This window comes from Panthera tigris, chromosome B3 (genome assembly GCF_018350195.1).
Source record: "Panthera tigris isolate Pti1 chromosome B3, P.tigris_Pti1_mat1.1, whole genome shotgun sequence".
NCBI lineage: Eukaryota > Metazoa > Chordata > Mammalia > Carnivora > Felidae > Panthera > Panthera tigris.
The window spans coordinates 46,983,584-46,997,475 of record NC_056665.1 but is presented as its reverse complement, the minus strand read 5'-3'; the positions used below and the strand labels follow the sequence as shown (position 1 = coordinate 46,997,475).

The following is a 13,892-nucleotide window of genomic DNA, read 5'->3' as shown; positions in this document are numbered from 1 at the left end:
CACCTTCTTGATGGTATCATTGGCAACACCAAAGTGTTTAGTTTTGATGAAGTCCAGTTTACCTATTTTTGTTGTTGTTGTTACTCGTGCTTTTCATGTTGCATCTAAAACTCTGCCTAACCAAGGTGACAAATATTTGTTACTCCTGTTTTCTTTTAAGAATTTTGTTTTTGAAATGTTACATTTAGGTCTGTGATCCGTTTTGAGTTCATTGTGTGTACTATGTAAGGAATGGGTGTCAATTATGTAAGGAACAGGTGTGAAATCATCTCTTTGCATGTGAGTACCCATTTGTCCCAGCACCCTTTGTTGAAGACTGTTCTTTGTCCATTGAATTTTCTTGGTGCCCTCATTGAAAATCAGTTGACTGTAAATGTTGGGTTTATTTTGGGGCTCTCAATTCTATTGCATTGTATATGTATCCTTATGCCAGTGCCACACTGTCCTGATAACTGTCTCTTTGTAGTCTCATGTTTATTGGGAAAGTTAGGGCAGGAATGAGCAGTCTAGACTTTTCTTTCTCCTTCCCCATCTGGCCAGTTATTGGATTCTTTGGTTCCTTCCTCAGGCTTTCAACCACACTTTATTTCTCCTTGTTCATCTTGCTGGTTTCAGTAGGAGAGGATACCCACGTAATCCTGAGAAGTCCCAGCTGTTGGGCACTTTACTTTTCTCCTTAGCAATGCAAGCTAACCATGTTCTGACTCAGTAGCTTGGCTGTGATGGTCTTTCCAAGATGTATGGAATTAAACTTTTGGGTTGTGAAAAGATGCTTTGGTTTCTGAAATGCTCTAATTGGTTCAGTGCAGGCTAATACAGCTTATTGTACTGTTACAAGATTTAAAGATATTTCTGTAAGGCTACGCAAGTAAGCAAGCAATTCCGGCACATAGTTCTCCCAAGTGGGCCATGACATAGCCTTCGAAGCCACAGCTTGCCCTCCCTGGGCCTTCCATTCCTTGCAGGCATCTGCAGCGCTGTGTTGTGAGCACTAGATTTGCTGACATTGGCGTCTTTGTAGTAGTGGAGAGATGGAAGGCAAGAGATCTTCTGGGAGAAGTGGAATTCTGGACAAGGCCACTTATCATCACTTTGTGTTGCTGAGCCAAAAAAGAAAAAGCCCATGCAACATCTGGAACTAACAATAACCACACTGTAATTGTCACCATGCCTTTCTGTTATGAATTTTGTGCAGCACGAACTCATTTTCAGAAGATCGTGCCTAGAGCTTGCACCAGGAGCTGTATCATAATTTAAATGAATTTTAATTTCCATTTTGTATTGGACATTAAAAAAAAAAATCTATAAACAGAAAGCATCCTTCATCCAGAACTCTTGTTAAGGGGTCCTGCACGTGGTGAGAGGTCAGGGACATGAACTCAGGAGGAAGGCAGTGGTTACAAGAACAGGTTCTGGATTCAGTCTGCCCGAATGCACTTCCTCCTAAGTGAACTTGGACAAGTTCCTTATCTACCCAAGTCTCAGTTTCTTTGTCTGTAAAATAGTGATAAGAATAGTACCCACCTCCTAGAGCTGTTAAAAGCTTGAAATCCCATGTCAAAGACTTAATACAGGCAAGGGTTGACAACATTTTTCTGTGAAGAGCTAGGTGGTAAATATTGTAGGTTTGCAGCATCAGAGGCCTTTCCTTCAGGCATCTGCCACTCACTCTGCTGTTGTAACGTGAAAGCTGCCGTAGACTGTGTGCTCACCAGTGGGCGTGGCGATGCTCCAATAACACTTTATGTTTAATAACAGGTGGCATGCTGGATTTGGCCTCCAGGCTATAGCGTGTCGTTCCCCGGCTTAGCACGGTGCCTGGCGCATAGAGGGTTTTTAATAAATGTCCTCCCTGCTCCAAGCTGAGGACTGCCCCTTGACAGTGGGTCCCATGTTCACTTGCTACATGTTTTTAACAGAATGTTGAGGTCCTAGCCAGTCGGAGCAACACTTCAGAGCAGAGCCAGCTGGGGGCTGAAATGCACGTGAAGGCACTGCAGGAGGAGAATGAGAAGCTGCGGAGAAGCATCGAAGAGCTGGAGCAGACTGTCGCTCGGCTTCAGAGGCAGATTGCTGACATGAAATGCGACGAGGCCAAAGCGAAGGAAATGCTCAAGAAGTGCGAGGTAAGGCTCGCTGGGCCCCAAGCCCGGGCTTGGCAGCTGCGGAAACTTCTTTTCTCCTGTGTCAGTGGTTTCGGAAGTGCAAGGGGATTTATTAGCATAATTCAGTAGGAAAGGTGGAGGCAGTCGTGAATAAGTCCTCTCTGCAAGCTACTTTTCTTGTTCCCTGTGGGTGGTAAACATGGGAGACGGACTTCACCGAAGGTCAGGGCTGATGAAGTCAGGGTCCCCACTCACCCAGACATCAGGCACACTCAACCTTTTGACACTGAACAGAGGATTTTAAATGTCTGAAAGGCCATCCTAATACCACCATTGGACCCGGTCACTCATGACTATGTTTTCTTTTTGAACACTTAGTTGATGGATTTTGAAGTTGCACAGGTTTTAACAAACCAATGGTCTGGTTTGCCAGATATCTAGAAGCAGGCGGCTCTTGGCAAGAGACATGCTACCAATGGCAGTGAGAGCTGGCACTGAAAAGAGAGGACAGGGGCACCTGGGTGGCTCAGTCAGTTAAGCATCTGACTCTTGGTTTCGGCTCAGGTCATGATCTCGCGGTTGGTGAGTTTGAGCTCTAAATAAATGAACTTAAAAAAAAGTAAAAGAGAGGACAAAAGAAATGTAAAGGGAGATGTATTCCAACAGGGGCTTCCAAAATGGTCATTTGTCAGAATCAGCTGGAAGCCTTTTCCAAAACTCTGTGTGCCTGCGTCCATTCAATACCTGCTGTTTCTGAAGCTCCAAGGGTGAGGCCCGATATTTGTATTTTCAGTCAAATGATTCGGATATTCACATCTGGCTAAGTAGGTAACCGCAGATGGTCACACACATCTAAGAACATAACTGTTGTGGGGCAGCTGGGTGGCTCAGTTGGTTAAGCAACCAACTTCAGCTCGGGTCACGATCTCACTGTTTGTGGGTTCAAGCCCCGCGTCAGGCCCTGTGCTGACAGTTCAGAGCTTGGATCCTCCTTCAGATTCTGTGTCTCCTCTCTCTGCTCCCCCCCCTGTTCAGGATGTGCCTCTTTCTCTCTCTCAAAAATAAATAAATATTAAAAACAAAACAAAACAAACATAACTGTTATGAGCTACTGCGGGCCTGTGGCTGGCACATTGTGACCACAGCCACTGCTGGCTGTGTCCTCAGATGTCTCTTGTGTTCCTTCCATGCCACTGAGTCAACTTTATAGGCATAGCACACATGTAAATGCACACTCACCCTGTTTCATCGTAGAGAGAAGCCCAACAATTAGAGGAGGCCCTTGTGCATGCAAGAAAGGAAGAAAGAGAATCCACATCAGCCAGAAGGACCCTGGAGAATGAGCTGGAAGATGCTCAGGTAAACACAGAGCTGTTGTCTTTATTCCTCATACAGGAAGCCTGAGAAGCAAAATTGGAGAGTCATGTACAGACTGCCATTGGTCCCCTTCACTCTCCGACAGCCTCGAGTGGGTAGAGGCCAGGGATGCTACCTAACATCCTTGCAAAGCAGAGGATGACCCCCGCAACAATGAATTATCTGGCTGAGGTTGAGAAACCTCGGTATAGGACATTAAAGAACTTGACAGTTTTCCAAAGATAAAATATGAATTGTGTGAGAAGGCCGGCAGGATTGGTCCCCAAGGCAGTGTGGAGTCAGCTCTCTGGCAGAAGTCAATTTCCTTTCTCCTTTGGGCAAATAGACTCCATAGAGTACAGTCCTTCAGGACGACTATTAAAAGGAGCAGGAGGAAGTCCGTTTTTTTGAAACGAGATAGCTATCTGTATTCAAAATCAGTAGATTCTTAGAAAATTAGGTTTTCCCATTTGAAGGTTAGAAAGATAGTTGGAAGTACATTCTAAAAAAAAACAAACAAAGAACCAAAGCCTGCACTAAAGTTCTAAAATGACTTTGCACAGCGACCTCAGTGTGAACCAGATACGTCCTTTACCTGCTCTCGGGTTTTAACGAACCGGCACCAAGGGTTCCTCAGGCAGTTTCTGAGGATTCAAAAGCCAGTGATTTTGAGCAGTTTGTCAAAAAGGAGGTTGTTAACGTTTTCCATTAGGACCCACTTGTCAACGAGGGTAGGTGGGGAAGGGGCATATGAAAAGTGACAAAGCAGTCAGGGTTCAGATTTATAAATCTGCCTGATGCCTCATTGCAGCTTTCCTTTCCATATACAGCTCCCCCTCTCAGGGGGCAGAGAGGAACCTGCTGTAACTAGGATTCACTGAGGTCAGCCGTCATCCCCAGATCAGTGGTCTGTGCCTTCTCTCCAGCCTTGCACAGAGACTGTGTTTTTGCAAACAGTAAAGCCCTCTTTTCTTCTGAGTCTGGTGTCTGACTGTCCTCACCGTGGCCTTCTTTCTTTCAGTTGAGATCTTTGTAACAAACCCTTGTTAGGTTAATTTTGCATGGAATACGGATTCACCGTGCTGCTGTTAAAGGCCTGTGCTGACTACACACCTGACCCCGAAGCACAGGGTGCGAATCTGTGAGCTGGTTGGGGACGGGAAGAGAGAAAAAGCATACTTGCTCTACAGGGTCAAAAATCTGCACCTTCGTGTCCTGTCATATCCACCCTGAATGCTGGGTGCAGCTGTTACAGGCTCCTGTCTTTATCATCTTTTGGTCAAACCATTAAGTTTCACAGCTGTGAATCTGCCGCTCAGGGTTAATTCGCAGAGAGAGCAGATGATAGCCTCGGGGCCTAAAGATCTCCTTGTAATCCCCACCCACCCCAACCTCCAGATCTCTGGCCTTGCCTTGGAAATTCTCCCTGACGTGTTGCTTTTGTTCAGGCCTGTTTCCCCAGCGGCGTTGGGATGGTGGGAACTGGAAATGGCAGGCGCCACCTGGCAAAAATGCTCAGAAAGGCCCAACAGTCTCACCTTCCTTATCTCAGCTGGTCTCAGAAGCAAAGTGCGCCATCACTTTGTTTTCTCTAAAACCAGGAACCAGACACCCAGCTCCTGTGGTTCTGTAACTTTCTGCACGCCTCTCTTTCCTAAGCTGGCAACGGAAAGGGAACTTACCCTTCAAGGAAGAGGAAAGAGTAACTGGGTTCCCCCCCCGCCCCAACACACACACATAGTATTTTGTATTTCGAAGGCTTTGTGCTTTTAGCAATCCGTAGCATCTTCATGATTGAGAAATGTATCTCTTCACATAGTAGCTGAAGACTGTGTGAACTTAGGTCTGATTTTATTAAGAGTCAGAAGGTGGCAGTGGGTCGTAAGATGCCGCAGTTTGTCGGCTCGGCCCCTCCCGCTTGGGGTAGGATGTGCTGTTGTGCAAATCTACGTGAGCTGCATTCGGCAGCGATGTCTAGGTTTCCCCTGAGAAATGGCTTCTGCAGGTGGAGAAGTAAAGAGACCTTTTCTGGAGAAGCCACAGTTCTCTCCTTCGGGGGGGGGATCATGGTATGGATTCCGTATGCCTTCACCTCCCACTCTGTTGGACTTGTGTGCATCAAGATGACAGAGGGGAAAAGCCCCAGTGCTTCTGCCATTCCAGTCCCCAGTTACTGTGTGGCAAGATACCGCTTAGGGCCTACTCAGTCTTGTGTCCCCACGGAGGCTGTGTGAGGACAATAGTTTATATCTGTACAGTGCTTACAGTTTATAAGCTGCTCTCACATGCAGTAACTTGGGCATCCTGAAGACACTCCCGAGAAGTGTTTTCAAGAGTTCAGATTTGCAAACGCTTAACTGCAGCTTTTCTTTCCGAATACGGCTTCCCCCTCCTCAGGGGCAGAGAGGAACGTGCTTGTACTAGGATTCACTCAGGTCAGCCGTAACTCAGGGGCTGTCACCCCAGCTTCCGTCTGATTAAGCCTGTCATTCCTGTAAGCCCATAAGCTCACTTGCACTTGCTTATTGTTAATATGGACGAATAGGGGTCTTAGTCATATTAGGAAAAGGCTCTGTGTCCATTGACAGAGAGTGGTTTTCAAGCTCAAGGGTGTTACTATACATTCACTAACTTGGTGCTTTGGATTCCCCTCACTGATCATTTTGTTCCCAATTTTGGTCCCTGTATTAGTTAATGGGCTCTCATTGCTGGTCTTGGAAATTCAGTCACTGTAGCAACAGCATTTCACTCCTCTGACTGCATATTGGGAAGTTAGCTTCTTTTCATGTGGATTCTGAACAGGTTTTCTCAGCAATGATGTATTGGAATACATTTCTTGAAGAAATGAGGAGGCAGAACATTGTTTTAAACTTTAAAGTATGTTAGAATTATCTGGGTAACTTCTAAATCTAAATTTGGGGGTCCCAGTTTAAGAAAAACTGTGATTCCATCCCAAGGGGCTAGAATCCGCATTTAAGGCAAAGAATACTCTGTCCTTACTTGTGATTCTGATATAAGACGTCTTTAGACAACTTTTGGGGATAGGTATTAATTTTCAACCACTGTGCTTTTATCTTATGCCTAATTGTGAATCTGGACTATGAGACCTACCCAGACAGAAGACCTATTGATTGCCTTGACAGATCTCACTACCTTGCAATGGAGCAATCTATAAGAAATATTTTTTAAATAATTGGGCAAAACTGTTCTTCCAAGCAGATGTGTGTGTGTTGGGGTGGGGAGTGCAGGATTTTGGCCAGGCCCCAGGCCCAGAGTGGGTGAGTCTGGTGTCTCCAGTGGCACAGGAGATCAGGGCCAGGCAGGGAGCCCTGCCCGAGCCAAGGGTGAAGCAGAAATGCATACACCATATGGAGGTTGAATGGAGCCAGGGCTGGCTTGTCTGCTGGCCTGGAGCCTCCAGGATTGGGATCCAGGAGTTGGAAAAGAGAGGCTGGGGGGTCTGTAGAGGCGTGCATTGAGTTGGATCCCACAGAAAGCCATTGATGTCACTCTGTATTGCTTGTTTTTCAGGAATTTACATTATTGACAGTTTTCTCCCACACATGGAACCCTACCTCGCTTGCCTTACCCTGTGTGCTCCCCTTTGCCCCTAATACCACTAAATCAACCACAGACACAAATCCCAGGAGGTGACCCTCTTTCTGGTATGTGCCCAGCTGGACTGTGGTGGGACATACTCCTGCTAATTGCCCCCACACTGAACTTCTGTTTACCTTCCTTTTACCACCTTCTTTTCTCCCAACAGCTTTTGTTGACCTTGGTTTACCGCGGCAATTAACTTTAGCGGCCCAGCTGTGTTGGCTGGTTCTCGGAGTGCAGTTAACCTGACTGAGTGGAGGGGCCAGAAGGCCTCCATGGGTGGCTTTTTGGCCCCAGGTCACAGGGTTGGCCAGCTGCATGGTTGGCTATACTTTGCAAACCAGGAGTGCCCAAAACGATTTGGGAGTGTTTTCAAGATGCCTGAATTGGTGCATGTGACAGAAGCTTGTAAACTGTTAAGCATTGTATGAATATAAACCATTGTCCTTACACAGCGTCTACATGGACCCAAGATACAGCTCCTAAGCAGTACCTATATTAACCCACATTCAGCCCTCAGGACCCGATAACATTTTCCAGATGATCCAGCCCACATCTGGGCCATGCTGTTCCCTTCTGAGCTGTGCGCCTTCTTGCTATCGTTGCACTAATGGCCTTAACATTCAGCCATCTTTCTAAGATATTTTAGGATTTTGTTTTAGAATTGCATGTTCTTACAAAAAGAATGTCAGGCTATGCGACTGGGTGAGGTGAGAGCTTCAGGGGGGATCCCAGGGCAAACAGCGCCCTCAGGATAGTTTCATTTTATGGTACATACCAGGATTTGGTGCTGAATCACTGAATAACACTGCACTTTTCTAAGTACTGCCTTTTCCATTGAACACCTTCTGCTCATCAAGTTTATCCACCTGTGGATTGCCACATTCCCTTTTCTTCTGTGTATGAGTCCAACCCACGATTCTGTTGACTACAACTTCCTCTACCCACATGAACTCTTGACCTATGGGGCAATGTTCTCTTTCCTCATAGATTGATTTTTAGCTATTTTAACTGTAAGAGTCATTAGCAGAGCAGATTCTAGAACATGAAGTATAATGCTGTATAGCACAGGATGTAAATTGCCACATTGTTTTAGGTTTGTTTGATGTATATCTTTACCTCAGTTTTCAAGCATGAACTTGAAAATGCCGTGTTTTCAGACACTGTCCTTAATTGCTACCCCCAGCAGCCTTGACCATTTTCTATATTTCTATAATAAATCCTTTGTCTGCCCCTTCATTCTCAAGTGTGTTTTTGGCTAAGTCAACTTCACATTTGGGTTCCCAAATTTCAGAACCAACAATGTCCTTGTGTCTTCTGATGGCTTTATTCCTTTTCCTTATCACTGATGTAGCAGGTCTGATTACTTTGTAGTGTGGCTGCAGAATTCCCTCTGCCACCTGTCCCTTTGGCTGACATGATAGGTAGGTGACAGCCCTATACTTTGCTTGCTGTCTGCAGAGAAATCTGAATCGGGCCACCCAGGAGCAGAAGCAGTTGTCTGAGAAGCTTAAAGATGAGACAGAGCAGAAGGAGCAGTTAAGGAGACTAAAGAATGAGATGGAGAATGAGCGATGGCACCTGGATAAGACCATTGAGAAACTGCAGAAGGAGGTGAGGGGCAGGGGAGGGAGAGGTGTGGGCAGAACACCATTGGGACCCAGCGCCCTTGGAGGGCCCGGTGGGAGCTAAGGAAACCTGTACTTAGTCTAAGCACAAATGTGTCAGATTCCCAGATTCACTGAAACAGCTCTTCGGCCTTGTTGAGAATCCCAGTTAAAGGGAAACTGGTCTAGAAAATACCCTCTGGAATCTGGGCCCAGCTCCTCTCAACAATTACCCAAAGGAGCCTGGCATGTAAGTGCAGACTTCACAGGTGTTACCTGAATCACAATCTCTGTGTCTGCGTCCATCTTTTTTGTCCAGGAGCGTGAAAGACAGTTCCAAACGCCAGTAGTTGCTACTTGTCTTCTCAGCTCATCTCTGCCCCAGAGTACCCAGAAGGAGAAGGGCACAAAGCTGACTGGCTTCCCCACATTCTAGGAGCCAACAGGAGTGCCTGTCGTTTTCTGATAACCTGCTATGGACCAGTCACTTTACTAGCTATTTTGTAACTAGAATTCTATACGTATTGTTTTAATTCTGACAGCAACCCTGTAGGATAGATAACTGTGATTCTGGTATTTCCAACGAGGACAAGGACACCACCGAGGCCCAGAGAGGTTTAAGTACATGTCCCAGTTATGTAGCTGGTACGTGGCAAAGCAAGGACATGACCAAGGTCTATATATCGAGCTGCAAAGGGTGTGCTTGTTCACTCCTCCATGCTGCCTCCAAGTTAGAGGTGACTGAGCCTGGACAGCCCATGACAAGGTTCTCTGCACAGTCTTTGGGGGAGGTTGTCAAAGAAAGAAGAGGAGATGTGTGTTCTGTGTTTAGATGGGACCCAGACTTCGCTCCCTGGCCCCACGTGGGGCATCACAGGGTAGGCTCACATCCATGTCACCCCTTCCAGATGGCTGACATTGTCGAGGTGTCCCGCATATCAACCCTGGAGCTCCAGAACCAGCTGGATGAGTATAAGGAGAAAAATCGCAGGGAGCTTGCAGAAATGCAAAGGCAGTTGAAGGAGAAAACCCTAGAGGCTGAAAAGTCACGTCTGACTGCCATGAAACTGCAGGATGAGGTAATGACTGGCTGGATCAGTTCCTGGTTTACCCCTTAGTCAAACTATCCTCAGAGACGGCTTTTAAACCTTTCTAGGAGAGACTTGGGGTAGATCTTAAGACGGCATTTGTGCTTGATTCTTCAGTGTTAACCCTTAGGATACATGGGGCAAATGGCATTCTAAGACACAAAGTCCTAGGGCCTCTGACATAACTTGAATGTGGCCATCTTCTTGATTAATTCAAGATTTTCTGCCTCAACTGTTTAGCTGCTATTTGTGGAGCACGAGTGGTGTACCCAGCTGTGCCCAAATGATTCCTGTGTATTAATATTTTAATTTAATCATCGAGCAAGTATTATAGTAAACAATCACTTTTTGCCATTCATTTAGAAAATACAGACTTTTATTAGGGTGGTTGGGGTAGACAAGAGCTTCAGAACAACAATGGGTGGAGACAAAAAGAAATCCTCAGGAATTTATGAGTACTGAAATTATTAAAACATTTTTAGCTTTATATTTAGGAATAATAGAGCAAAGTAACTCAAATGTTAGCTCCCTTCAGTCTTGACTCGTAAAGAACTAAGAAAAAGGGAATGTTTTTGATTATTTTAATGGAAAGCTGAAGGCTCTAAAATACAAGTACAGCGTCTGCTGATTTCTCGCTGTGCCTCTTGCCAGCTGGATGACCTTGAGCAAGTTACCCCAATTTTCTGAGCATCTCCTCTTTCCTCTTTAAAAGTATACAAAATAATGATCATTTTGTAATGAAATGAGATAACACATGAAGCTATAGAGTAGAGGCTTTGCATGTCCTGGACACTAATGTTAAGGTTTTTTTTTAATTCCAAGACTTGCTTTTTTTTCACAAGCAGTGCCAAGATTCCACAGGAAAACAAGATTTTATTTAAAAAACAAACTTTTAATGTCTTTGATGATCAAAGAAATGTTACCCATGAGTCAGTGCTATAACCGTGTGAGAGAACAATGGATATTTATTACAGACCTCTAGAACACTTCTGGAAGGACCCTGATAACAGGTCCCCTCAGCTTCAGCATCATATGATACAGGACTCCACAGATCATTGAAATTAGCATAGTGACATCACAGTTCTCTTCGGCGTTAAAAAAAAAAAAAGTCATTTGCATTTCTATGGCAAATGGGAGGGGAGATTCAGATTATTTGGTGTCTTAACACCAACAACCACATGGTGTGCTGTTTTGATTTTGGAAAAATCAGTGTCACATTGACCCCTGCAAAGTACTTCCTGTTAACTCTCTGTGTAACGGTTATTGTTCTGCTAGAATCTTTGGATTGGAAGGAACTTTAGAGATCCTCTAGTTAGATGAGGCAACTGAGATCCAGAAAGATTCGTTAAGGCCAGCAGGAGACCTATATTGTTTATAAAAGAGCAGTAATTCAAAAGAGGATTTCTTTTTTTTTTTTTTTTTTTTTTAAAGAGCTCTTGCCCTTGTCCTGGGCTCCAACTTCTTATTTTTTTTAACATTTTATTTATTTTTGAGGGAGACAGAATGTGAGCAGGGGAGGGGCAGAGGGAGAGGGAGACACAGAATCCGAAGCAGGTTCCAGGCTCTGAGCTGTCAGCACAGAGCCCGATGCGGGGCTCGAACTCATGAGTCGTGAGATCAGGACCTGAGCTGAAGTCGGACACTTAACCGACTGAGCCACCCAGGTGCCCCCAAAAGAGGATTTCTTAGGGTGAAAGCAAAGATGGCCCTTCTTAGATTTTTCTCTGTGGTGTAACCCTATGAGACACTGTTTCCATGTAAATGGCAGAAACACACACCTCATCATTCGGGAAGGAAACTGCAGTCAGATACCGCCCTGCATTAAGCTATGGAAATCAGTGGAGTTGTTTAAAACAAAAGTGAATAAACAGGCTAGGGTCACCCTGGATCCTTGAAAAGCTTAAGCTGCACTCTTCACTGTCCCTGAATCTGTGTTTCGGTTGAGCTGAGTTAAAACTGTCCATTAACAAAAAAGTGGTTTATCCTCAGGGCCACAGCACTGCCTTCTTCGCTTTAAGAGAAATAGATGTTTTACATATTTTGCCTTTGGTGTGGATCTAGGAAGTTCTGATGAAGGTAATCGTTAGAGAATTAAGACTCAGAATTCACTATTCAGTTTATTTTCTAAATCCCACTTAGTGAAGGGCAGTTCTGACTACTTAAAGGTAACACTAGTGGGTTCAAAAGTTACTTGCTTACTTGTGATTCTTACTTGTGATGTATTTTCTGGTGCATATTTGTATTGAGTACTCTTAGTTTGACATAGCCCTTGCGAGACGTCAGGAGGGACATACTGGGCATTAGAAGACAGGAATGTGCTGGGCAGTGGGAAGGGTATCAAGAAGGGAGTGTGGGCTGTGCATTGGTTTGTCAGTCTTTCTGACCCTCAAACTTCTTTTCGGGTATTAATCTCATTTGATTCTCATCTTAGCTCTTTAAGGTAGGTTTTATGATAATCCCATATTACAAATAAGGAAACTGAGTCACAGAGGTTTTTTTGTAATTTAAAACTTTATTTTGGAGAGATTTAAAACCAATTTTTTTTCACTGTTTATTTTTGAGAGAGAGAGAATGCAAGCAGGGGAGAGGCAGAGAGAGAGGGAGACACAGAATCTGAAGTAGGCTCCAGACTCTGAGCTGTCAGCACAGAACCTGACACGGAGCTCAAACCCACAGACCGTGAGATCATGATCTGAACCAAAGTTGGACATTTAACTGACTGAGCTATCCAGGTGCCCCTGGAGAGGTTTTTTTTTTTAATGCTCTATAGTATAGTATCTAAAGAATATTCCATCATTGTTTTTCCTTGGGATGATTCTCCCCTTGTGCTCTGGTTCAGTTACCACCAAGCCAGATGAAAGTCTGTAACTGGAGAGATCTTCCTCAAGGCTATGCTGTTGTCATAGAAAGGTCCGGTGTTCCGATTAGCCTCCACGACAGGAACCCATTCCCTTAGGTCTTTCCACTGGACTTCTGAAACTAGGCCAACCTGCTGGGCCGCCCCAAAGACCATCTTTGAGGCTTCCCCAACTCTCTATGAAAATACCCTCAAAGGATGCTGGTTTTTTTTTTTTTTTTTTAATTAAACTTTTTTCTTAACGTTTATTTTTGAGAGGGGGAGAGAGAGTGCCCGCGTGCCCGCGTGCAATTGGGAGAGGGGCAGAGAGAGAGGGAGACACAGAATCTAAAGCAGGCTCCAGGCTCTGAGCTGTCAGCACAGAGTCCAATGTGGGGCTCGAACTCACAAGCTATGAGATCATGACCTGAGGCTGAAGTCAGAAGCTTAACTGACTGAGCCACCCGGGCACCCCCAAAGGATGCTCTTCTTTTTTTTTTTTTTTTTTTTTTTTTTAATTTTTGTAACGTTTATTTATTTTTGAGACAGAGAGAGACAGAGCATGAACGGGGGAGGGTCAGAGAGAGGGAGACACAGAATCTGAAACAGGCTCCAGGCTCTGAGCTGTCAGCACAGAGCCCGACGCGGGGCTCGAACTCACAGACCGCGAGATCATGACTTGAGCTGAAGTCGGCCGCTTAACCGATTGAGCCACCCAGACGCCCCTGGATGCTCTTCTTTAATGGAGTTTGCCACTCACTGTCATATACTCTCTGAAGGAAATAAACCCCTGGTGTAGTTATTCCTAAAACTGCTTTCACCCCAGCTCCAAGAGGGAAGGAAGTTGGAAACAAAACAGATAGCCTTTGTCTTCACTGAATCAATCCACACAGATGTGTAAGGAACATCTATTGTGTGCTGAGGTGGCTTGTTCCCTCAGGGAGCTTCCAGAGAAGTAGAAAACATGGACAGCCCCTTGTGTATGAATCTCTTTGTGGCACGTTTTTCAAAGCCTTTAGTTCAGTGCCACCTTGTGGATGAAAAAAACACTGTAAATTATGACAGCTGATACAGGATTTTCTTCTAGAGGCAGAGGTTTTCACCTAATACTGCACATTTATATTATTAGATTTTGTGTCTGTAGGTTGTTTTGGGGTCATTAGTTCAGTTGTTATTTTCCCCTGATTTTGACCCTCCACTGAGATGATGCCGGTACAGGTGGGTAATAAATTGCACTCTAGGAAGCACTTACCTAGTTCAGTGACTTTCAGGTGTTTTTGGCTATGACCTATGTGGTAAG

At 44.9% G+C, this 13,892-nt stretch overlaps 1 protein-coding gene across 4 annotated transcripts in view; it reads left to right on the top strand.

Moving 5' to 3' along the window:
* CGNL1 (cingulin like 1) overlaps nucleotides 1-13,892 on the top strand; it is a 130,802-nt gene that overhangs the window by 95,665 nt on the left and 21,245 nt on the right. For all 4 annotated transcript variants that reach the window (XM_042988777.1, XM_042988775.1, XM_042988776.1 and 1 more), the window contains 4 exons: nucleotides 1,920-2,126; nucleotides 3,360-3,464; nucleotides 8,523-8,675; nucleotides 9,577-9,747. In XM_042988777.1, coding sequence (XP_042844711.1) covers nucleotides 1,920-2,126; nucleotides 3,360-3,464; nucleotides 8,523-8,675; nucleotides 9,577-9,747 — 636 coding nt within the window. The remainder of the gene's footprint in view (nucleotides 1-1,919; nucleotides 2,127-3,359; nucleotides 3,465-8,522; nucleotides 8,676-9,576; nucleotides 9,748-13,892) is intronic.